Source organism: Propithecus coquereli, unplaced genomic scaffold (genome assembly GCF_000956105.1).
Source record: "Propithecus coquereli isolate 6110/MARCELLA unplaced genomic scaffold, Pcoq_1.0 Scaffold157, whole genome shotgun sequence".
Lineage (NCBI taxonomy): Eukaryota > Metazoa > Chordata > Mammalia > Primates > Indriidae > Propithecus > Propithecus coquereli.
The window spans coordinates 3,869,679-3,896,104 of NW_012140191.1; the positions used below are offsets into that span (position 1 = coordinate 3,869,679).

General features: G+C 39.6%; 1 protein-coding gene across 1 annotated transcript in view; it reads right to left on the bottom strand.

The window, feature by feature from the left end:
• ACVR1 (activin A receptor, type I) overlaps positions 1–26,426 on the bottom strand; it is a 129,430-nt gene that overhangs the window by 44,136 nt on the left and 58,868 nt on the right. Inside the window, exon 2 of the mRNA XM_012640783.1 lies at positions 17,302–17,375. Within this exon, the coding sequence (XP_012496237.1) occupies positions 17,302–17,368 (67 nt within the window). The 5' untranslated portion in view covers positions 17,369–17,375. The remainder of the gene's footprint in view (positions 1–17,301; positions 17,376–26,426) is intronic.

Sequence of the window (26,426 nt, forward strand, 5' to 3'; positions counted from 1 at the left end):
TTTTTATTTTTATTTTTTGTGGAGATGGTATCTTGCTATATTGCCCAGGCTGGTCTCAAACTCCTGGCCTCAAGCAATCCTGCCTCAGCCTCCCAAAGTGCTGGGATTATAGACATGAGCCACTACATCCATTCATATCCCGATTCTTGCATCAAAATAAAATGTTTTACCGGAACATAATATTCAACACCTTTATTTTATACACAAAATGGCTCCTAAATATATGGTAGCTGTTAATACCAGTTCCTGCTAGTGCAGTACAAATCTCCATCAACTAGTAAAACAAGGAATGCCAACATTCCTGCAGTTACCTGACTGCTTAGGAAATATAATACAGGTTGAATATCCCTTATCTGAAATAATTAGGAGCAGAAGTATTTCAGATTTTGGAATTTTTTTTGTATTGTGGAATATTTGCATTTATACCAGTTGAGCATCCCAAATCCAAAAATCCGAAATTCAAAATGTTCCAGTGAGCATCTCCTTTGAGAATAACGTTGGCTCTCAGTATGTTTCGGATTTTGAAGTATTGATTTCTGATGCTCAACTTATAGTATATAATAAGAATATGTAAGGATGCGTAGTCTACAATTACAAATCCATATTATCAATATTTCCAGCTAGATGCCTAGACTAACTTTTCAATAGTAGTAACACCTAAGTTTTTACATTGATTCTAATGGGAATTAATAGCTACTTAAGAATTTTCAACTGGCAGAAAAAAATTTGGCACTAAATATTGAGATGAGGACAAAGGAGACAAAGGGAACAGAATAAGGTTTGAAGAATAAGGTAACAGGTAGGACCAAAGGAAGAGCCCACACCTGGTGAGGCCAAGATGTGACAGAAACATATCATCAGGGAAGCACAGCTAATCACACCTCTTAATTGTCTCTTTCTGAAAACACTTATTTACAGTTTCATTTTTCATATCACTCTTCTCCCTCCCTTGTTGGAATGAATTGTTCAGACTTGCTGGTCCCAACAGTTTCCTCCAGTGGGTAAGGAAAGTGAAGATAGAATGTAAACAGCCAGGTCCTGGAGGCCACTGATTAGTTAGCCAAGGCCGTTTTCACCGAAGCACTGTTCGCATAAGGAAATTCGGCTCTCAGAGCTCCCTCCGAAGGTCTATGGCACATCGAGGCTGCCTTCTAATCCTTGAACCCTCAGTAGTGGGTCTGTGAGATAACTGTCTCTTTCTTAAAATAACAGGTCGGGTGGCTGTGCTTTCCAGAGAAAGACCTTAAGGTAAGGTCTTTGAAAATGTCAAGCTCATTTACACAGATTTGAGTGGGTGTGTGTAGAGATGTAGGTTATCTCAAAAAGAGAAATGCGTTCTTAATCTTTCTTCTTCCCTCTTCAAAGAAGTGGAAAAATAGTTCACTGCCCACTGTAATGTGGGTGCCTCGTCCCACAGAGTAAGTGCACGCAGACACACAGACACAAGCCTTCTATTTATAATTGACTTGCTAGTTCTTTTGAAAACCACAAGGGGCTCATCCAAGAGCAAAGACATGCCTGAAAGCAGAAAATCCAAAATAGCCACTGACAGTCTATGTATGTCACCAGTCTCACCCCTGAGACTCAAGAGCCCTCAGACATTTTTAATGAGCAAAAATTGTAATGAGCGAAGAGATAGCCTTTATTTTCCCTGCCTAGAGAAATCCAAAAGAAATTCCAGCACCAATCTATTTTCTATGAGGATGAGAAACACATATATCTGTTGACATAATCCAGCAAAAAGTTTACACTTGCCAAAAGCGAGCTGAAAGATAATATTTCTAGGGAGTCTAGACATGCTTGCCACTCTCGAATGGCACACGGTGGGGCTGAGGGCTGCCAACTATGCTGCCAACAGGTGATGATTCTTTGCAGGGAAATAGATGGGTGGGGTGAGGAGGAGAGTTAATGGTGTCAGACTGATTCGTTTGTGACATACAGCAGGGAATTAAAAAGACTGTATCTTCAAAACTGTAAAATAAGGTAATTTATGCAAATTTGAAACATAAACATATATTTTAAAGCCCTGAATATTTTTAAAAGAGTGTAGCTATCCAAGGAAATACACCTAACATAGTAAAGAGTATGTGCCTATTGACCCTGTGTTGGGGATGAGGGGTCAGTGTTGGGATAAAGGGGCAAAATGAAAATAAAATAGGAGAGTAGCCGTTCACGTACTGATAATGGATTGAGGAGAATGATTTACTCAACTCACTGCATCTATAGTCCACTAGGAACACTCATTATTGATCCTATAGAAACAGACAGTCTGGGGACACAAAGAATCAATGACACTTTGTGATTCTAATAAAAAATGTCAAGTTTTTTAAAGCTAAAATAACAAAAATAATAATTTCTCTAACGTGCTCTCGAAATGAACTCTGTTTTTAAATTTCCAGCCCAAACTAAATGTTAAGTCCACAGATGCAAGAAGGGACACTGCCCTTTCCAAGGTCTCCAGTTTTTGACAGGATGTGCACAGTCCGACGGATGTTTGGACTAAAACCTAAAGAGTTTTGCCAGAAGTGAGCAGTCTCAAGTAAATACCATCTTTAGTAAAATTTAACTCACTATACCCAACTCTACAGTGAACACAGTCATAAAGTGGTATAGATATTAATCAGATCTTAAACCTGTGGGGTCATGAACTAAGTGTAAGGAATTCATTTGTTTACTAAATATGCTCCTTGAATCCTTTATATATTTCTTATAGCTGCATATAAACAACCAGGGGTTAACTCCTTTAAGCTATTGCTTCTTTTCAGTAAGATGTCTAAAACCAGGGTTTTCATATCCTACCCCACCCCAAGCAGGAAAAAGAAAAAAGACAAAGAAAGACAGTTGCTAATGATACATAATAATTAACTCAACTTCTGATATGGAGGAACTGTGAGCTGAGTCCAACAGTCAACTAATGGGAAAGTACAAAACCTTCACCAACTTCTCTTTCCTATTTTGCTCCTTACCTGACATTTAATCTTCTTAACTTATATATTCCCATATAACTAATTAGCAGAGCCCTTCATGTATTTAGCTTTCATATACACTCAGATATGTCAATAAATGAAGACCCTAAATCCATAAGAATGTAAGAATGACCGCACGTGTACGCACACACTCACACACACCTATTAGTTAAATGCCATTTCATCCGACAGAATAGAGGAATTTGAAGAGATACCAAAAGCATTTTCTGAGCCAGGATTACTAAGTTAACAGAGAAGGTTAAAAGCAAGGTAGTAGTAGCATGCTCAGATCTTAATATTCACAATTCTAAAAACCACAGCAGGCCTCAAAGTGCCCATGACTCACTTCTTTAGTCCTGTCATATGTAGAAATAAGCATAACCTGTGTAGGCCTGTGATATTTAATTTGGGATAGGTATCGAGTGGGAGGTAGGGTTCCACAATGATCACAAAACCCCTTTGAGGGTCACAGGTAAGGGTGTGTGGACCCCTAATCGCTCAGACTGTGACAGAAATGAAGTATACATCAAGGAACAGATAATCACGTTCTGTGACTGATTTTCCACAGTACAGACAGGAAGCACCACGTCCGATGTGAAGTATTTTATACTTGCCTGTGCAAATAACCAGGAAGTGCCCTGGCAGAAGGCAGCAAGTCTACTCCACCTAATTGACATTCATTTGAATAATTCAGTAATTTAAATGTCAAGCCAGAGGTATTCCCTCTCTGCGGAGCTCACCCACATTGTTTGTTCTAGAAGGCACCTCCTGGCATTACTCAGTGTTATGGCTGGCACTGTGTGCCCTTTGTATCACCAGAACCGGGGCCGTGTGAAAACACTCGCAGCCCAGGCTGGCTGGGAACAGCAGCGAGTTCTGACCACAAATGGAGACAGCCTGGAAGAGACCGACGCCGCCAGGGAGGATCCGGGGCTGGCTCTGCACACCAGAGGCACAGGCTGGGAATCCCAGGAGTTCACCACGGCCAAATCTTTAAAAAGAGCTTTCTTCTTCTGGGCAGTACTCAGCTCACCATCTGGACACACCTACTCTGAGTCTAACGCAAGGCTGGCAGAGAAAGACACAGAGCAAAGAGCATCGTGGACTTTTTAAAATTGTCCAAAGTTTGGGGAAATCTTGCACTTCATAGTAAAAGTATTCACATTTACGTTTTAGTGGGAATTTAGAAATCTAGCTAGGCACAACACTGCGGACTTACCTATCCCCACCTGCCAGTCATGTGCCCTATTGTGCTTTAAGGCATTTAAACTGAGTATCATTCTAAACGGTGCACAAAACCCATTTCCCACTAAGGTTTTTAACACAAAAGACAAATAAGAAAAAGCTACAAACAAACCAGCCTGTAGCTATGATCCACCCTACGACAGGTCAGCAGAAGGAACAGACTGAATTTTTTATAGGCTCACCTCAAAGTAGCACAAATGATAACACAGTAATTAGACTATAATTATAAAAGTCCAACAGCTCAGAATTTGTGTAGGCTAAAAAAGGAACTCAAACATCCCTGGACTCCTTCCAACAGTCTGAACGATTCATTCATTTGAAATGGCAGCTTATATTAGGTTTATAGATTATGGGAGTCCTTCCGTCGTCTCCTAATCCGGGAGCACAGTTTGGCACCCCTCCAGAATCTGAAAGCATTTGAGATCTCTGGCATTAAACAAAGGCTTAAGGAAGGATTTTGCAATGCTAGGTATCACTGCCAGCAAGCCTGCTCCTAAGACAGAAACACAAAGGTCCATCCGGAATGCCTGGTGAAGGGCATTTGATCCGCTGGCAAGAAGGCAGGCTATATGCTCAGGGATAAAATACACGAAGTGCCCAAATGCTCTCTCATTATAAAATACTCATTTAGCGAACAAAAATCATATTTTTTTTCTTATCAGAAGGATTGATACTTAGTAAGGCTGTAAAGCCAAGAAGAAAATGTATTCCAGGAGTTATGAGAGCGAATAGAGGCATTCAGATGAGATTGCATATATGTTAGAATAACAAAAACAACAAAAATTTCCAAGTGTTTGAACTCCAGATATGTTCCTCCTCCAGTGTTCTCTAATGATTCTCTTAGGCTTCCATTACTCTCAAAATTAGAGACCACATTTGTTAACATGGCCCACAAATCCTGGTTAATCTGATCCCTGCACGCTTTTCAGCCTCCTCTTTAGTTCTTGAAAGTTCTTGGAAGGCCTCTTCTTCCTGCTTTGGGATCTCAGGTCTATTAAGTGAAGAATTCTCTCCAGATTGAATATTTATCTCCCTCCTCACCAACACCCCATTCACCCAGTTAGTGCTACTCTACCATGTAGATCCCACATTATATGTTACTTCCTCAGAGAACTCTTAGTTCACACATCCAAATTTAGAGTAGGAATTCCCTTTAGATCCTCCCGGACTTGTGTCTGTATGGCTGCTGCATGCCCAACCCTTTCCTAACAGACTGTAAGCACCATGAGGGTGAGAACTGTATCTACTTTTATTCACCATTCATTATATACTCCGCAACCACCTCAGTACTTGGCAGGAGTACAAGCCTGATAAATATTTGCTGCAGAATGAATTTTCTCTTCACAGAAAAGATTTAGAGGTGGGAAGAGACCTGATGCCGGTTTTCAGAGCAGACTGAGCCCATAAAGTCTTTAAATGTCAGCATAGATCTTAAGGCAAGGCTTAGTCACCGAGCCGGCATGTCTGTGCAAACCATTTCTTTCCAGAGGAGCTCACTACACCGGCACATCTGTTCACCTACTCGGGCTCACAAATGTAGAAGATTAGTACTTTTTGTGGTGTGGTAGATTGTCTGTTTGTTAGTGTGTTAGAAGAAACAGGTAAAATACAAGACTTCCTAAATAAGGGACTATTTAATACATTAATAGAACAGCTGGGCTTCTGTGGGTGGTCCTTCCACGGATGGCTGATTTGAGGACTTGGGGCTACTATGATGCTGTGGTTATCAGGATCAGCAAAACACACAAAGTGCCTTCAGCTCCGGTCAGTTTAGAGGGGTCCGTGCAGGACTTGGCTGCTTAGCAGAGTAAAAGCTGCCCCCGGTCTCTGTCGCCATTTTTCTCCACCAGTGAAATAATGGCACTTTCAGCAGGGAGTGGGGAAGAGTAAATTACATCATTTTCCCCTTCTTGCTTTGCTGAAGGTGATAAGGATTCCTAAGTCATCCTGCATTTGAACTGCTGAAGCTGAGAAAAAAAAAAAAAAGTGCCATCTGTTTATTTTGTGTCTGGGCTGACTCCTTGTCTCTGAAATAATCCCTGTAAATTAAGCCTATTGCACCAGCCACACCTTCTATTTCAAAGCCAAAAACTCAGCCTGTGTTCAAGTGACTAACAAATTAAAGAACGTTGTGGGGTAATGACCTAAGACAGTATTGGTTTGTCTTTTCCATGCTTTTTATGGTTCTCTGAAGGTAGCAAAGACTTGGCTTTAACAAATGCAACATGTCTGTAAAGCGACTCCTTAATATGGGAGAAAACAATGACCCCTTTCTTCATTTTGTCTTCGAACTTCTTGAATTTCTGCTTCAGACAAACTAACAATTACAAGGGAATTACCCATTGCGGAATACTTTTAGAAACCAGAAAATACTCTCTCTTCCCCATATCTGCCAATGCCCATGTCTATGAGAAGCTCCAATTACAGGAAGAGTAACAGAGAGTACCACAGCCTGAAGGAAGAGGGGGAAAAAGCTTATCCCAGTGAGCTGTAAACATTTCAGAAGTCATTCTTTGTTTAGCCTTAGAAGAGAGCCAGGAACATGGTCCCATCTACTGAAGGTCTCAGGCTGGAAGTGCTGTTCCCAGTACAGAAAGAAGTGTTGATTTTGCTGACTCACTTTTGCTTGTTTTCCCCACCTCCTTGGGCTAACCAGGGAGCGCACAGCATTCCAGGGTTTCTACCTGGGCTCTATTTGGCAATTTTGGTGTTACAGAAAACCTAAGACAACGCGCTCTAGATGGGACAGAACACTGAAAAAGAAACAGCAGGTAGCTTCAGGGCTTGACTTTCCACCTCGATTTCTCTTCCTGCGCCCTACTCTACTGCTCTCTCCGGGAGTCAGGGACCAGGTCTCCTCCATGGTTGCCAGTCTTGGCGCTGGCTGCCATCAGCAAGCCTCCACCACACCCCTACACCTTTATGGAAGCTTTCAAACCACACAGACAAACACTTCAAAAATTGGGCAGGGCTCCAATTTGTTTAACAACAGTCTTGGAATGCGGCCTCTAGGCATTGTGGCACCCAAAGCTAAAGGTGAAAATGTCCTGAATTAGTTAAATTCCCCTTCCCTAGCTCCCTGCCCTATCCTCCCCAAGAAAAAAGCACAGAGGGGACTTCTAGACTACAGCAGCCCCAACCCCACCCCCATCCCTGGTTTCACTTTCCACAGTTTCAGTTATCCTGGTTCAACCATAGTCCAAAAACATTAAACGAAAAATTCTAGAAATAAACAATTCATAAGTTTTAAATTGTGCGTTGTTCTGAGTAATGTGATGAAATCTCACATCGTCCAGCTCCATCCAGCCCAGGACATGAATCATCCTTCGTCCAGCATTTGCATACTGCAGAGGCTACCTGCCGATTAGTCACTGAGTAGCCGGCTCGGTTACCAGATCGACTGTATTGCAGTGCTTGTGTTCGAGTCACCTTTATTTTACTTAGTTATGGCCCCAAAGCACAAGAGTAGTGATGCCAGCACATTTTTATAATCGCTCTATTTTATTATTAGCCTTTGTTGTTAAATCTCTTACTATGCCTGATTTATAAATTAAATTTTATCACAGATACGTATGTGTAGGAAAAAACATAGTATGTATAGGGTTCTGTACCATCTGAGGTTTCAGCCATCTACTGTGGGTCTTGGAAAACATCCCCTGCAGATAAGGGGGGACTACTGCACTTTCTTTCCATCCAAGGTGAAGCCAAAGAGATTTAAAAATAAAAGGGTAAAAAATTGAGCCAGAGTCTAAGCCTCCGGATACTGCGACTTCCCTATTCCCCAGTTTCCCAATTCATTTCCTGAGGCCCTACCAGGCCCAGAATTCCACCACAGGTTAATGAAGAAAGGAATACCATGTCTTCAGTCCCATGAATCCATGCCTGGTGCATCTATATGCCAGTCTTTATAACTTGATCCTGGCTTTGCTTATCTTCTTTCTCCCATTAGTCTAATTAAATGGTCCAAAAGACCTCATTAATTCCCAAATTCAGCACATTTAAGAAGATTGGCTTATTAGTTATAGAATAAAGATCCTGCAGTCACCATGAGATGGTTGTATTTGGGTCATTTTGAGCTTACTGGTTTTTTGTTTTATTTTTTTTTTACCCCTGAGCTCACAGAAAAGCTCCAGGTGCCTACACTCCAGGTAGAAACACGAAGCACCTCTTTTGAGTGCTGGGAACCAGAACTGGCTTTGCAAACACACAATCCCTTCCTCTCAATCTCGGTGCCATGGCAAACCATTCCCAGCGTCCACAATAATCTTGGACCTTGGCAGAAGAAAGATAAATCTGAGATGTGTCACGAGGCCACTGGCTGGGGAGCAAGAATATCTAAACACAAACCGAGGCGAGAGCAACAGGCGAGAGTTTCTGCAGATTCCCTTTGGCTCCTGTAGCTGCAGATCACTGCCGGCCTAAAGATAACCCAAGTATCTACGAAGGGTCACTTTTAAATAGTAGCTTTAATACCACCAGTCATTTCAGAAGTATTTCCTTCCAGAGCCTGCTCCCATCCACACTGGCGCGCCAAGCCTGTCCCACAATGGCAAGCCCGCTGCAGAGACGAAAGCCCAGAAGGAAATGGAAGGAGTCCCAAAGGGGAACAGACAGCTCCTAACACGCTGTGATTCTATTCTGTGATTCTACATGTGCTCCCACTTGGACTAATGAGAAATAACTTAGCAAAGGGACACCTTGTAGAAGGGAGCTGCCGACAATCACTGGGGACTAAAGAGCAGGTATAAAATGAAACAAAACAGTTTAACTCAATGTCTTCCCTTTCTAACGCTGAGGCAGCATAAACTGTGGGTGGCTACCATCCAGGAGTTTTTTAGGAAAGCGTTTCTCTCCAAGAGAAAACTTATGCCGCTTAGTCCATTGGACCACTGTCTGGCTGAACAAGGAGAACTACACGGAGTCTTCAGGCACATACTGTACATACATAGCCAATGTGGCCACCCACAACCACACAAGTGCCAAGAGGAACGCCTCAGAAGCCTGCTGCTTTTTTTTCTTCCTTTTAAGTAGGGCCAAAGTTCCCAAGATCTTCCTAAGAACCATTAAAATCTGCTCAGCACCTCACCTGTCCACCAAGTGAGCCCACATTGTCCTAACGTGGCAGTTGGCCAAGGGCTGGTGTACAAGGGACAGGTGCTCAGTGGGCTATTTTCAGCTGCTATCAGCTCAATCAGGAGCTACACATGCTCTGTAGGCAGGCGAGTTTTGGTTCCATTTCAAACTCTAGGCGGCCAAGAGACATACACCTTTCACAACTGCCAGAGCAACCAGCTGCCCAGTGCTCCTCCCAAGACGGGAGCAATGAAAACAGTGTAACCTGGCCAGCCAGCATGCCAGTGAGCGAGCTGTCCCTCTCATTTCACTGCCCGGGTTATTCTGAGCTGGGCTTATTGACACTCCATGGCAACACAGGAACAAAGGGCCAGCTAGAGGGATTTAAATGTCTTGCAAAAGTTGCTAGAAAAGTCAGCAGCTCAGGCTTCTGTTTTCATAATAAAACCAACAGTGGAATTATTATTAGATTGCTGTTGTCTGCCACTGTTGTTATTATTTGTGAGCTACCTGTACCAAAGTTCTACTTTTTGAACTAAGGTTTTGTTTGTCACCATTTAGTTGCTACATTTGGGGTGCCTTTGAAACGCAGCAGGTGGGTTTGCCTGCCCCCAAACTGCAGGAGGACTAGTTTGTCGCATCTGTTCACTTGCCACACTCTACGGTCCACTTCACCACCCTACCCTTTCAAAACACACGAATCACCTTCGGGATCTAAGACAAACACCCTAGTCGCTAGGCTCTGCTTCTGCCATGCTTGTAGGACTCTGCTTTCCACCCTAATCCCTTCTCATGACTTGGTGGCCCTGTGGTCTCACTTCTCTGGGCTCCACCCTTCCTTTGCTGGTCTAATGCCTGTTCATCCTTCAAAGCTCTGCCTCCCTGACGGCCATCTCCAATCCCAGCCCCGTGTGGGATGAAGGCCTCTCCTACCCATACCCCTCGTGCTATGTGACAAACCTTTGCTTTATTCAACTGGACTGTGACTCCCAGACAGCAGGAACCACTTCTTACTCGTGTTTACATCACCAGTGCCCACCAGTGCTGCCAACAGGTGCACGTGTTAATTTATCCACTGAGAAAATGTCAGATTGTTTTACAACTGATTCTCTTTTCCCAAACTCAGAATAAATTCTTTAAAGGATGTGTACACTCTATTATCTCCTCAGCCCAGATCAGTCCCTCTGTGTCTTTTACCATTATCTTTTTTATGTTACAATAATTATTATTGTAGCTAACAGTATTTATTCATTTGTCAAATATTTATTGAGACTGACTACATACTAGGCAGTGTCTTGGACACTAGGGATAATACAACAAACACCACCAAGTTCCGGCCTCTCACGCTCTAGGGCTCACTATGTACCCAACACACTGCCTGGAGTCCCACGGCACTCATGCAAGCTTCGTGCTTTTATTGTCTCTATCATACCCTGCAGCAACAAGCACAGAGAGGTGAAGTAACATACATACAGAGATGCAGTTAAAAAGATGGATAACCATGGTGTTTTGACTTTGTCTCTTTCCTAAGAATGGCTTAATTCCAATGCATGGCCAAAGGCCTTCCCTTCAGAAGGGAAGGGACTTTGACTTTGACCAACACCGTTTGACTGTCAAAAACTATCCTAACCCTTTGCAAAACTGAAATTGTGAAGCATATGAAGTAGAACATGAAGTCAAAGATAAACAGAAGTCATGAGTGAACTCTATAGGGCATTCCGCAGTATTTTTTATACATACATATGTATAATATATGTATTGACATATATATCAATCACAGGAGTCAAATACTGAACTGGACTGTGGATATTTTTTCTATCTATTCTTTATAACTTTCCTGAATGAATTTAGTTTTCTGGGTGTTATGTTTTGTCTTGTTTTTTTCAATTGAAACTGTCTTGGTGTAGGTACCAGAATTCAGAAGACAAAACAAATGCAGTAAAAAAAAAAGAGAAGAGGCCATCCCCACACCCCCAAAATCACCACGTGGAATACAAAATACAGGCAGGGGATTTTTTTTAAAGGTGAATGCCACCAGCACCTCCCCAAGAGGAATTTCTCCTTCTTCCTCTTATTCCCTCTCTCCTTCCCATATCCCCCAAATACACACATCCTCAGGAAAATCCATGTTCTGCTCTAACCCATAACAAAGAATTAGATGCCGCATTAGCCATGGCTTGAGCAAACACCCGCTTGCAGGGCTTAGACTCAGCTGATGAGAGTCAGGCAGCAGCTGTTCCAGTGTTATGACCAAGGCTGAGAAGGTGCAAATGCAAACTTCCCTCTTCTGCCAAATCACCGGCTTGGAGACAGAGGATGGTCAGGCTACATGAAGTTGTGAAAAAATAAAAGGTTCTAGGCCAGCTTTGTTGGAGAAGATACCAGATGACCTAAGGTCAGTTGTCAAAGCTTTCCACCTGAGGGCAGAAGGAACTTCTGGGCAATGAACTCTTGGGAGCAAATTGGTGCTGTCTTTTTTTAAACTACGGGTTAGTGGGTAGTGAAGTCAATTCAGTGGTTTAAGACAAGGTTTCTTTCTGTCTTTTCAAGTGAAATAAAACTGAATAGAATAGAAAAGAGAAGAAATAGGAGCACATCAAACATAGTGAGAGTAATTATTGTTTCATGAAATTTTCGTTTCAGTTGTGTGTGGGCCCTATGTACACACTGGGTCCTACTCTAAAATGTTTCTTATATGAGTCACAGTCAAAAGTTTAAAAGCCACCCCACCCGTGTCTTACACTATCTTCAGATGACATGAGTTCTGAGTCACTATGGCTATTAGGAATAATCATTATCTATGGAAGCTTGCCTGAGGTCATTCTGGGCTGCAGAGGGAAGTTCCTGAGAACAGTTTGCAGTGTTTTGACAGTTGCAAATTAATTTCTAAGTGTGTTTTATTTTCCCTTGCATTTTCTTTTTTGAGAGTAGAAGTTGCATATATGACATTCCTACAAACCTCTCCTTTACTCATTTTTCCATAGAGGAGAAGGCATCCTCTCATTCTTGAGACCTGTCTTTATAAAAGAGAAAGGTTAGAAGCTTTTGCACAGCACATTCACTGTTGACCACAAGGAAATCATTTCATGAGCTTGGCTATTGAACTTGTTTTTCCATCTGTTCAATATTTAACTTTATTTGATTGAATTTTTAGAGTCCTCCCACACCCTACAGCTACCCACACCTCTCTTATACCATCCACTTAAAAAAAAAAAAATGTATGTGGCTCCAGTTTAACTACCCACGGCTGAAACAAACATTTCCCAGGAAGGAAAGGCTAATAGGAAGCTTTCCCACAGCTCACTTTGCATCAACTAATACACGATCATTTTGTTACATAAGAAAATTTGACAATAAAGAAGCACTATCTTAAAAGTGTGCAGCTTCATCAAATATTTACATTCTAGGTCCTAGCAGTGGCAAATAGCTCAGTATCTCTCATCTCTCTCCCTAAAAAAGTCTCTCATTTGATATGTCAAAGAAAAAGATTTTATTCTGAACAAAAGGGATAAATTACAGTAACGAGAAATGAGAGCAACAAATTTAATACTAAGACATTTCCATTACATTCATTCACCCCTTGAAGAACTTCCCGAATCATTAACAATGAGAAATTCAAAGAAAGGCTTTATTCTATTCCTACCCCCAGTGGCAAAGAGGGGCACCTTTGTGGACCCTAACAAAAAGTCCATTGAAGTTACCCCTTCCTTCCCTCACTGGGTAATTGGGCTGGAAAGTCTGAGTGGTGATGGCTTTGGAAATACTAAAATCAAGTCAACTCGGAAAATAATTTAGTGCCTACCAATCTTCTCCAGAACAGGCCAAAATCTCTTGCAACGAAACTCTGCATTAAGTCCAGCCTTCCTTACTATAATAAAATCTAACTGTAGCTTGCAAATTTAATAAAACATGGGTTGTCTTGGCTTTGAAGTATTTCCAAAGAAGCGATATTCCATTTTAAGTATTTGTGTCATAGTCTTCACCTGCAAATGTGTACAGTGACAAAAGGAAAACCAAACATGGAGGTTCTGCCTTCACCCCGGTGGCATAATAGTGGTATTAGAGCATGATTAGTCTTATTAATGGGAAGGAAAGGGAAGGATATACAGGTAATTAGGACTTAAGTGCTCTTCTCTGTGAGAGCAAATAAAACTCTTCCTGCAGCTAGAGCTGTATATATAATGAACATGAAAAATTATTATTGGTAGGAGAGACAAGAGAAGTTAAGAAACACAAACCCGAATGAAGGGGCCTCATCATTTGCTATTACAAGTTCTCTTCTCACCCTCTCAAATAGACTGGATTGAGCTGGATTCTAGCATGCACCAGACATTACATGAATGTGGATATAGCTAATTTAGGGCACGAAAAAAAAATGCAAAATTTTGAAGAGGACTGATAATGACTGAAGCTCTTAAACACCATATCATGCCTTTTGTTTGCTGAGTAACCTTAAGCAAGAGCTTTAACCAATCCAAAAGCACATCCATAAAAAGCTGTCTCATTAGGGTAATTGTGAAGATTGTGTGAAATAATGCATAAAAGCAGTTAGCCAGACACCTGGCACATATCACCCATTAAATATTACCTATAATCATCAAAGAGGTAGTTACAGTAGGCAGTATTTTCCAAACTTATTTGGCAAAAAAAATCTTTTTTTGCCAAGGGCATTTAGGGCTCCATAGAATTTGAGAAGTGTTCTAAAGTACACTCAAACTCTACCAAAACCAATGTTTTGAACCTATTATTTGAAGTGTTATCACAATTTCTAATAAATCTTTAAGAGACATTTTGGAGACAAAATGGCAAAAGTTGTTTGTTTTTGTAATGGACTAAGAAGAGTACACTACCAAACAAAATATATTACAACAAAATCTCTAAGACTCTCTTATTTATGCCCTAAGAATGTGATCCACCTTCACTGACACACAACTAGTAAGATGCCCTAGCTGCTGTGTAAACATCAAATATGAGTCTATTTCTTTTCAAATTTGGTAATGTGAAGCTCAGCACCACACAAGCTATAGTGTTATTACAAACATTTTCATTATCTGCCCCAGTATTCCCGTTTTGGTTAAGTATTGGTACTTAACATTTGCTTTATAACTAATGTTGAGTATACTAGAGTGTATAATGCTGAATGTATCAGAAACAAATAGTTTCTCAGTGGTTTTCTTAAATTTCTAGTAAATATATAAAAACCACATGCCTTCCATAGAATGTGTTTATATATATAAAATATATATATAAAAGATGTTTACATATATAAAATATGTAAACATATATATATAAACAGGGAGTTGAGTCATGGAGGGAAGATGGCCCTAAGGCAACTGCTATTATGATTGGAGCACTCTAAGTTGTAGCACTCACTGGATATTCTATTTTTTTTAAATAGCAATTGCAACTAAAGGATGATGTGCTCTCTTCCATACTTGTAAACATCCTAGTGCAGTGGTATATCAAATAGCAAAACCTTCGTGGCGATTCATTTCCATTTTAGCCCAAACTAACTGGTTTCATGACATGTTTTCACTGTAGCATTAAGAGATCATTTGCTGGATTCTTGGATAGATTAAGAACTCAAAGCAGAAGAAAATAACCAATGGCATGTTTATTACCATTGTTCCATAGATGCCTTTTTGCCCTCTCTCTTCTCCCCATTCTTTCTCCACCTCTCCTTCTCTCTTCACACATTTCTACGTCTATTTCTCTTTCATTCTTTTTCTTTCTATCTTGCCTACACCACAGGTCCACCCATGATATCAACAGAAACCCAAAGGAACTGTTTAATACCACACAGAACTTATATAGTACGTAGGGAAGGGTACAAATTTGGACTTTAGTCCTCAACATTCTTTAGATTTTTAATCATATCGCTTAGCAATTTAAAAGAGGAGAAAAATCCTAGAAACGTGCCTGTTATAAATGGCTCCAGAAATTATCAAGTGTCTCCTGAGAGGTTAAATCAGCCCCAACTGAAAACCACTGTTAACTCATCAAATCTTCCCAGCTTTAATATAAGCCTGTTTCCTCTCATTAATTCCTTCAACGTTGCCACACAGGATCCTTTTTCCACACCTTCTTGGCACTAATGGACACAATTGCCATATTATTGGAATATCTTTAACAACAATGCTTAGAGCAGAAATCTAGACTCTAGATATCTAAATTGGTCTATAACAGCACTGTCCAATAAAAACAAAATGTGTGCCACCTAATGTAATTCTAAATTTTTCCACAGTAGTAAAGAGAAAGAGGTGAAATCAACGTTTTCCCAAAATTGTCTTCAAAATCCAATTTGTACTTTACACTTACAGAATATTTCAAATCATATTAGCCACATTTCAAGTGCTATATGTGACTAGTGGCTACCATATAGGAAAATGGAGATGTATAATATATGTCAATAAATATGGAAAGGAGGTAGGAAGAGATCAAATATTATAAACCTTATAGATAACTAAATAGATTTCTAGTATTTTAAGCACTGATTTTTCTGTAATGTTGGCTATACTAACTTGTCAAATTATATGCCTCCTTGGAAACTCATCAATTATACAAAGTGAACCACTATACCCCAAAGAGCCTGTAACCGGGGCATTAGTCTTACTCTTTCATCTGATCACAGCCAGGCTGAGCTTCATACTACAAGCACTGCTCTTCATGGAGGAACCCTTGTAAAATAAAGTCGGCACCGCTCATTGCACGATAGGATAGGTTTTTATGTTTTACATATCTAGAAAAATATATACCAACATGTTAAAAGTACTTTCCCAGCATGTAAGTTCAGAGAATTATGAGTAACTTTTATTATCTTTCCCTCTTGATTTTCTGTTTTGTGTTTTTCAACAGTGGCAGTACCATCCATGAGCAACTTTTTAGAAATGCGGGGTGTGGGGGTTGGGTAGGTAGTGAAAGTGAGTAAACAAGAGCCAGAGATGCCAAAGGCCCTAAAATGCCAGGCGGTATCACACAACTAAGAATTAGCCTGCTATGGTCTGATGTTTGTGTCACCACCAAAATTCATGTTGATATCCTAACATCCACGGTGATGGTGTTAGGAGGTACTGCCTGTGGGAGGTGATTAGGTCATGAAGGAAAAACCCTCATGACTGGGATTAGTGTTCCTATGAAACAGACCCCCAGAGAGCTCGCTAGCCCCTTCTAGCATGAAAGAATACACAGAAGGTGTCATCTATGAGGAACACGCCCTCATGAGGCACTGAATCTGCCAGCACCTTGAACTTGGACTTCCCAGCCTCCAGAACTGTGAGAAATGAATGTTTGTTGTTTATGAGCCACCTGGTTTATGGTATTTTTGTTACAGCAGCCCAAATAGGCTAAGACATAGCCTGTGCCCTCACAAGTTTTGACTGTCCCACTGAGCATCCATTTACATAAATAATAATTAACTGAACCTAGTATCTAGGTCTGTCATACATAAAAACACAGAGTATGTCATATACTGTCTCAATGTATGTTAAATTTTCCAAAAATATTACTATTATATAAATCAAGGACCAACAGTTCTATTTTCTTGGGATTCTACTAAAATTTGTTCACCAATTCAGAAAATTCAATCACTGAAGGTTAGAACATTGGTCACAATTAAGCCACCAATACCAATCTGTTTTTGAAGATGGCAGAGTATTACCCATGCAGGTGCAAACATGGACTACTTCATCACATCTTTTAGTGTACTCATGCCTGACTACACTAGAATGTATCACATTTGTTTATACATATTGTTTTATTATTGATTATAGAATTTTATCTTTATTTCTCCTTTATATTTATTTCAGGTAGGAAGTTATATTGAATTTTCTAAAATTATACATATATAAAAATTAAGATAAAGTATATAGAAGAATTTCATTTTAAAATAGTCAAGGGGCATTACCCAATATTTATTATGAAAAGTATGTGTTCAATCTGAAAGGATTAAGAACTAGTTTACAGTAAGCCGAACAATCCAGTGTAATTATCCTAACCCAAATGTCTGTGAGTCACTTACCTTCCATACTTGGGGAAGGGAAAGCAATCATCACTAGCACAGGAAGAATCATTACTCCATCTACCATTGTACAACTGTGGAGGAAAAAGAAGAGATGTAAGCAGAACAAAAAATCTAACTGCAGGACGACAAATTACATTAAGCGCACCACCTTCAAACTGCCTTTCAAGGCCCTTCATACAAATCCTGCCCATATATTGCCTTATGTTTCACTTACCACATGTAACATGTATCCTTTACATAAATCTAAACATATTACCTCCGACTGGTAGCCACTCTTAAGGCTACTTTCTCAGAGTCTACTCTTAGGAAGAAATCAGTAAGAAAATGAAAAACTTTCAGTTATAAATCTAGGCATTCCCAAAAGATTTGGGGTTTGAATTTTATTTTACCCTATTGAATACAAAATTTGCATTAAATTAAAAACCCTGAGAAACATGAATAGACTATTCTAACATAATGTTAAAGATCACGTGATCGAATAATTCAAGCCAAATTACTATGTTTGAGCCTTCCTTCTCCTTTAAAAAGGTTGGAGGTGGAGCAACCTACATCCTCATACAGCCCCAAAACAAAAAAAGAACAAGAAAAAAAAATACAAAAACCCTTATACCTCATCTGTGGAAAAGCAACGCATTTCTACATTAACTTCAAATTTAACAGTGGATAGACACAACCAAGACAGGAAGACTTTTAAAATAAGAAATCATGTAAATCTATAATACATGAAACTATCACCTAGAGAAAAGAAGATACTTGATCTAAATTTGAAGCAAGTATTGGCCTACAAACTATATTGGTAGAAGCTCAATTTTGGGTGTTAGACTACAATAAAGAACTCTTCCAATTGAATAATTCCCACAAAATATCATGAATATGATGGGAGTTTGGTTACTTGCAGTTTTCTAGATGGTAAAATAAAGGGGTAAAGTCCTTTAATGAGTAAGTTTGTGTGTTATCTTTCTCTTATAGCTTTAAAACAAAGAGCAAAAGCCTGTTGCTATCTAACTTGTTTGGAGTGTTGATCTTCTCACCTTTCTTCTTAAAATCAAAAGTTGGGTGGTAGTCTGACCCTTTACTTCCCACATCCCCATTACATCTTACTACACCTCATTTCAACTTATTTCTCCTTTTATCCATAATCGTATTTCAGTCTATCCCTTCTGTAATAGCAAGGTGGGAATGGAGTAGGGGGATTTTTATATACCTTCCTTTCATATCTTTAAAAGTATATGAAACTTAAGCAAGCCCCTTGTACTGCTGTTGTTAATATTATTATTTCCAAGTCCACATAGATCTTTTCTATAGTGGACCCTTTTGGGAACATACAAATCCCTCATCTTGGCCTCTCACAACCAGAGGCTGCTTCCTTTAACACATCTCTGGGCTGTTTAGCACGGATATGCTGTTTCTTCCCCTCTGCTTCAGCTGCCCTGAACCTCCTCCTCCTCCACGCCTCTGCTCCCCAATCCCCTACTCCTGCCATACAGGGTCTAGCTCAAAGGCAAGCACTTGGTGAAACACCTCTCCGTCAGCAGAGACTTCAGCTCCCCAGCACCAGTCCACACCACTCTGAATCATAATCACTTGTCTACAGTAATCTCAAGTACTGGCCCACTCAATTCCAAAACAAGTACATACATCCAAGGGTCACTTAAAGGTCATTCATTGAGGTATGAAATGAAAGTAACAAAATTTCTTTTTTTATAAAAATGTTACAATCTAATAAAGTAGTAAATAACTTGACCCCTCTCTATCTCAGCTGCCTGTGACAGTCTAGAAGAGGTATGGGTCAGAAAGAGTAGGAGTTAAATAATGCAAAAGGGTGGACATGATTTGCTTATGGAGCACAGCCATGCACAATAGCAATACCTTAAAGATTTAATATTTCATCTTTAATTTTTTAATTTGTATTTTTGTATGTTTTATAATATGTACTTTTTATTTTATATAAAACACATAACCAACTTACATACTGAGGATACACCAAAAACCTTTTTAACTGATGGGATATGTCAACAAAAGCCATTAAAAAAATCACTGGACTAAACTATTTCTTATCTCAGTCTTACCTTTGAATTCTCAGTCCTTCGCTCATTAATGTATTCATCCACTTGAAAACTACTGAGAACCCACTATGTATTACACATTAGAAACCTAAAATGATAAAGACATACAAACACGGTCCTTGCTATCATGGAGCTGACAAGATCTATGGTGCCAATCAAATAATCATCCAAAAAATCACATAATTAAAAACTGAATTAAGTGTTGGGAAGGAACATAGTTAAAATAACCCTGTTAACAAAACAACGTGAGATTTTTTGGAGGCTGAGGGAGGTTCCGTGGGGAGGTAAAATCTGAATAGGAACCAGGAACCAGAAAGATGAGTAGCAAGTACTAGACAAAGGGCAATGCAGGATAAGGGACAACAACAGAGTAACATTTAAGAAAAAAGGCAGTTTCTCAGCTTCTTTAGAGACTCTGTGGCCAGGACAAGTAGGGTGCATCCTAAAGACTAAAGGTATACCTCAGAACTGAAAATACACCAGAGTAGCCAGGACACAGAGAGCCTGGAAGAGTTATAAGAAGTTGGAGAACACCCAAGAAGGCTAGAGAGGGAGGTAGGGTCAGAACTGAGGTAGGGCACCCTAAGCCCTCTCCTCACCTCTCAATCTTCATTGCCATGAAGCCCCCTTGGTTCTCACCACTACCCCTTAGTTCCCTTGGTCTCCACCATCCATTCTTCCAGTCACTTGAGCCAGCCTGCTTCCTGCCTACCTGTGGACCTTCACAAGTGATGTTCCCCGTGATGGGCCCTTTTCCAGGGCCCAACTTGATGAATTCCTACTCATCCTTCAAATCTCAACTCAAATGTCACTTCCTTCCAGAAGACTAAACCCTTAAATACTCTCTTCCCACTCTCATATCCCACTTTGTTAATTTTCACTCATAGATATCATCACAATTAATAATTATATATTCACACCTGTGTGTGCTTTTGAACATCTGTCTCTCTCACTAGACTGTAAACTCCATGGTAGCAAAATCTATAGTCTATCCTGTTCATCACTGCCAGAGCCAAGTAGATGCACATTTAATACCTGTTTAATTAGAATTTCCCTGAATTAATCAGCTCAATTTAAATTTAAATTCTAAAGAATTAGCAGTGCCCCCCCACCCCCACACGCACCTGCAAAGGAATGGCAAGATTAAAAGATTTATCATCTCCGTAACTTTAATCTGTAGTTTAGTTCAGGTAATAGTAAAAGTTATCAGTCAACAAGCCTCAAAATAAAGAATCCTTTCACTACTAAAAAAATGAAAATCTAAGAAACAATCACCACTGGCATACTTTCCATGTCTCAAAACCAGGAAAACCCATGCCCCAAATACCTATTCACAATAGATTATCATTGTACAAGCAACATTAAAACACCAATTTAGACTCATAAATAGAAAACAGAAAAAGAATTACAAATTCAGTCCCGCAAACTAATCTACTGCTTAAAGGTAACTCAAAATCTACCAAAAAACTTTGGGAAAAAAGTCACTATCACTTACTATTTGCCATTTTGTTCAGGGTCTGGAGTGCCTCTCCTGACCAGTTAATTCAGCTATTAAAAATAGCACTCCCAAAAGGAAAGGAGAAAAAAAAAGAATGTAGAAAGGAGAATGTTCTGGAATTTCCCGACCACATTTTAATTATAAGAAACATCAGTATGCTAAAGTCTCAATCTGAAGCCCCAAGGATCTATTTATAATTTTAAAATATACTAAAAAAAATGGGCTTTAAAAAGTAAATTTTCAAATCCTCTGCTGTCAAGTATTTTTGGCTAAGGAGTTTTCAGATGTTAGTTGGCAAGAAAGAGAGGTTGGTAGTGGAAAATGGGAGGGGCAATAATTCAATAATTCAGAGATGCCTTACTCCAGTGGTTTTCCAACTTTTTGGTATCAGGATCTCTTTATACTCTTGGAAATTTCCGAGGAGCTTGTCTATTGATATTTACTGAATTAGAAATTAAAACAGAATTTTTTAAATATTGTATTCATATTAAAATAGCAATAAAAATACTATCCTGTTTTTTAAAAATTTTGAAAAAACTATGTTTTTAAAAAAAAACATACTAAGAAAGTTGCATTGTTTTGCATTTTTGTAAATCTCTCTGTTTGGCTTAGTAGAAGACAGCTGGATTCTCATATATGATTATATATGAGTCTATATTCAATCTGTTACAACACATTGTATTGGTTGAGTATATATATGGAAAATCCAGCCTTGTACATGTCACTGGAACACAGAAGACCTTGCAGAAACCCTGAGAAAATTTTAGGGACTCCAGGGGTTCTTGGACCACACTTTTGAGAACCACTGCCTTGCTCCTTAAATGCTCAGTCTTTCTAATATAGCAGGTAACTAAATGATACCAGACAGTTTAGCCTGAAAACTTACCCAATACCTGACAAAAATGCTACTGCTCTACAGTTTTAGAAATTTCATTAACCTCTAACATCAAGGAATTCAACAAATCTAACAGTCAAGGAAGAAAGCATTAGATATTTTTTCATGTAGGAATAATAATTTATATACACAAATATTTTTAAAATGAGATATAAACTTGTAACAAGAAGATACTCACAACTGCTCATTTCATTTAGGTTCAACTAAATCCTTATGCAATGTCCTAATGCCAAAATCCCTAACTGAAAAACCATAGGTTACTGAGGATTGTAAAATATTATCTGAAGCATTCAGAGTATGCATTTTTGCCTCTAGTGTATACACATCTTCCTTCTGTTCATGGAGAAGACCCTCTATCCCTGGTAACTGATCTTAACACTTCAGACACAAGAAAAATTGCTATTCAGAAAATGGTTAGAAGCTTCCAGCCTTAACTAAGGTAACCTCTTTAAATCAGTAGCATCTCTTACAATGTTCTCAGGCCTTCCCTCTTGGGAGACAGAACATTCCCATGATACTCTACTAAAAACAGATACACCATGAGAGCAGACAGAACCACCTTCCAAATCCCATGGTACTTTTCAAACTCCATTTATAGATCAAGCTGATAGCATTTAGCTCAATTTCTAACATGTGTGGGCTTGAGACCAAGTTCGGCACTTCTTTCACTCATCACAATGTTACAGCTGGATAAAGCCAGAGATACACTGCAAGAGTACACTACCCCAAAAAAACATTTTGATACTGGCCACAGAATAACTGAGTAGAATACACTTCTATGTTCAACTTTTAGACTCCATATTAGGCAGTCTAGTTGACAACCTACAATATGGCAATAAAAGATATCTCTAAAACCTAGACTTATGAGGATGCACACAATTTGTTATCCATGATATTGAGAGTGAGGGGAAAGTCGTAAGATGAAACCTAAGGTTCTTTCCCATCAGAAAATTCAACAAAATGTCCATTTGTCTGGCTTGGTGGCCTAAACTCTTTTGGTTTGGCCATTTGTTCAATATATAATTTATTGAGTACCTAAGTCACTCAATAGGGACTTTCTTGATACTCATCTCAACTAGATTTTATTAATTGAAAGAATCTTGAAAGACAGGTCATACGATCTAAACCATCTCTATTTTGAATGACTTTTACATCGTCCATGTGAAGTCACTCTCTAACCTACACTTGCTCACCATTGGGAAGGGCTTGCACTACTATCCCGTAACGTTTTTTTTTTTTTCTTTATATCTCTTTATGCAGTCTGTGCTATACCTGCCACAAGGAAAAAAAAAGTCATTCTCTTTAATATAAAAGGCCGAGGCAAAGCAGAAAAAAGAATTAGAGTAATCTAGCTTTCTCTTAGTCATCTGTCAACATTATATCATTATCACATTAACAGTAGTGGCACTTACTAATGAGCCAGCACTGTGCATGAGGAACAAAATGCATTATGTCATCCAATCTCTCCCCAAAATACTCCAAGATAAATATTCATATTAATTCCATTTTACAGATAAGAAAATGGATGGGTAGAAGTAACTTGCCCAAGGACACAAGGTCAAACCCAAGACCACCCAACCAGAGTTCAGGTCTTAATCAACCCCCACTCTACACAACATTTGCTTAACTAGCCAGCCATAGTTTAGCAATTGTGTTTTGTCATCCTTAACATTTTTTCCAAGTCTCAAATCATTGTGAGCTTCAATAATCTTGTTTTCTTCTTAGAGAAAATCTTTACTCCTGGTTATTTGGGCCACCATATATTCATGTCCTCTTTCTATTTCTCTAGCCTCAAAATTAATGGCGTATACTCTGTAACCTCCAATTACCTCCTCCCTCCCCCGTCCTCCAGAAAAAAAAGATATTGATGTCAAAGAAAAAATAAGCCTCCTCAAGAGTCTATCAGTGGTTTCTAGCTCCCATCCCCCTCTGCACTCTTCAGTTCTCTTGTAACTAACACCTCAAAATAAAAAGAGAAATTAATGTAAGGCACACGTTGGGGGCAAGTTAGAGCCAGTAAGACAAATTCTAGACATGAAACTTTGAAGGAAGATAGACCTACATCAACCACCACTAAGTGGGGCAAAAATCTCTGCAGATGATTAGATAATGTGAGAACATTTGTATCTCTTCTTTGTTTCATAGGCAATGAGCTAACCCAAGAGCAACTTGCTCCAAACTACCTGGGCCTTTGGGAGGGGTGAAAAGAGACATGGGCTGTCAGTAAAAGCTGCAAAGAAAGGCTAAGCAGAAACCATCATACCATGTAAGTTAACTCAGGGTCTTTTCTCCAGTTCAGAAATGACCTGTTAAATATTTTTAACACCACACTCTGTCTGAACTGGCGATGTGCACATTGCCAGGGCTTGGTTTTATATAGACTTCAACTGCTGCTGGAGGGTTTCTGGTGGGGTGTTACTTTCAGAATATTAGCATGTAATTTGATCTTTCGTGATAGATGAATACAAATAGCTTCTTGGACAAGTCCTATAGAACTGAAAACCAGGCCCTGGATCGGTTTATCCTGTAGTTAGAGGAAATAATTATAGATTATTTCAGGAAAGAAAGGGTTTTGACTGAGTTGCACTACAAACATTCCAGCTGTGACAGATGGACCCAAGATATGGTTCGGGAAGGAAGGGAAGCAAACAATATGATCTGTAAAATGATGAGAAAAAAAAAGATAAGGCTTACTGAATGAAAATAAGTGAAAGATTTAGCTTAGGCTACTGTGTAAGAATCAAAGAATCCCCAGTAAATTTACTGGGGATTTAATTGTACATGGAATGAAATGGACTTTGCTACACCTCTACCAGATATACAAATAATAACTAAGCTAAGCTTCTGAGAATGCAGTGTTTTGATCATCCGTTGCATGCTTTACTGATACCTCAAAACTAGGTTTTATTTCAACACACTTGACTTCCTGGAGACTGTCCCTAATTTTCCACTTCATTCCCTCTGCATCAAATAGCCATGGTTCTCCTGCTTTGCTTCAACTGATTCACCTCCCAAATATTTTGTGATATTCTCCGATGCAGCTCACAGCCCTCTCCCTCTGCCACCATTTTGCAAAATGTGACCAGAACCATTTTTTTACCTACAGGAAGGAGGGCTCCATTACTCCTCCCCATAAAACTCTTTTAGATATGTAACTTTGGAATCCATTTAAAAATTTCACTTCTTCCCGAAACTCCTCAGGTACACACTGTCTCGGCCCTCAAACCATGCCTAACCTCAAGATCCCTCTTTAACCTAGTAAAGCAGACCTTTCTATCCCTCCCATTACTGGGCAAATGCTACTGGAAGAACCTACCAGCTGACACAGCTGTCCCAATTCTAAGGCTAAGGCTGACGTGATAACCCTATGATAATTTGAAGGGAAGGTGTATAAGATAAAAGGGATGTCAGGACCAGGGAAGTATATCCCCTCCCTTCTCTAATGGGAGACACTGGAGCACAATTCTGTGGAGGTGAAAATAACCACCTTTATACACTGGCCTGACCACAGCCTTCCCTTCACCCCCACGTTCCAAGCCCATTGCTGCCCCAGACCTTCTCACCCACCCCCATGCTCTATATTACCCTGCCATATCTTCCTCATATCACTCAACACTAGGTGAAATTTGTCACTCACTTATTAGTTTATTTTTATTGTGTTTCCCCCTCTCCTACCCACCTCCACATACCCGAATGTAAGCAGCATGGGAGCAAGAACTCTGCCTGGCTCGTGGCTACATCCCACGCCTGGCACCTACTGGGCACTCAATATAAAGTAAAACGTTCCCTTTAACCCCTTAGTCTAGGCTACACTTTGGTTTGGGAGGGGAGAGGAAGGTGTAGTTTAAGTTTTATACCACCTGACAAGGAAATGACTGGGGAGGGTGGGGGGGAAGTTGTCGCATGTTCTCAATTTAATATAGTGGCAACTGGGTATTTGAGATAAATTAAAAGATATCATTAGTAACTTGGATTCCAGTTTTCAAGGGTGTCATCCAAGAGAAGCAGCCAAACAAAAAGACGGCTGGCAGGCTCTGGTACACCAGACAACTCCCTGGTAGACAATATCCCATTTGGAAAGGACTGCTTGGGTCTCCAATTCCAGACACCAGCTGATATGCCCAGAGCCATCCCTAGTGACCTCTGAGACAGCTTCTGTAATTTGAAAATACATCTCCTACAAGTCAGAAATTGACATATTATCTCCCCTGAAGTCTTCTAACATTTATTGACACTATTCGGAAAGTCAGGCTTCCATGCCTATTAATAACCTTCTGAAAGAACCCTGAGGAAGTGTCAAGAGAAAAACAGATCCAGCTGATGGAAGCCAAAGACTCAACCAGAGGTTACAGCTAGCAGTTAGTACATTTGGGGAAAAAAAGGAAGTTGTAACATCATCTATATTTAATGCTATCTTTTTAGGAGGTTTAAAACAAAATACTTAGTCAATGAATTCAAGGAATGTGAGTCAAGAGCTCTGGTCTTTACAGTTAGCACCAGCAACTAACTTTGTATGCACATCAATTATTCCAGGGAATTTTGCCTACAAGGCTGACATCATGAAACCGTTTATAGTTATTTACACCTTGTAAAGTTTCTCTAAGTGACACATCGAATAGCAACCACATCAACTTACTCTAAATAATGGAATCACTAATTAACG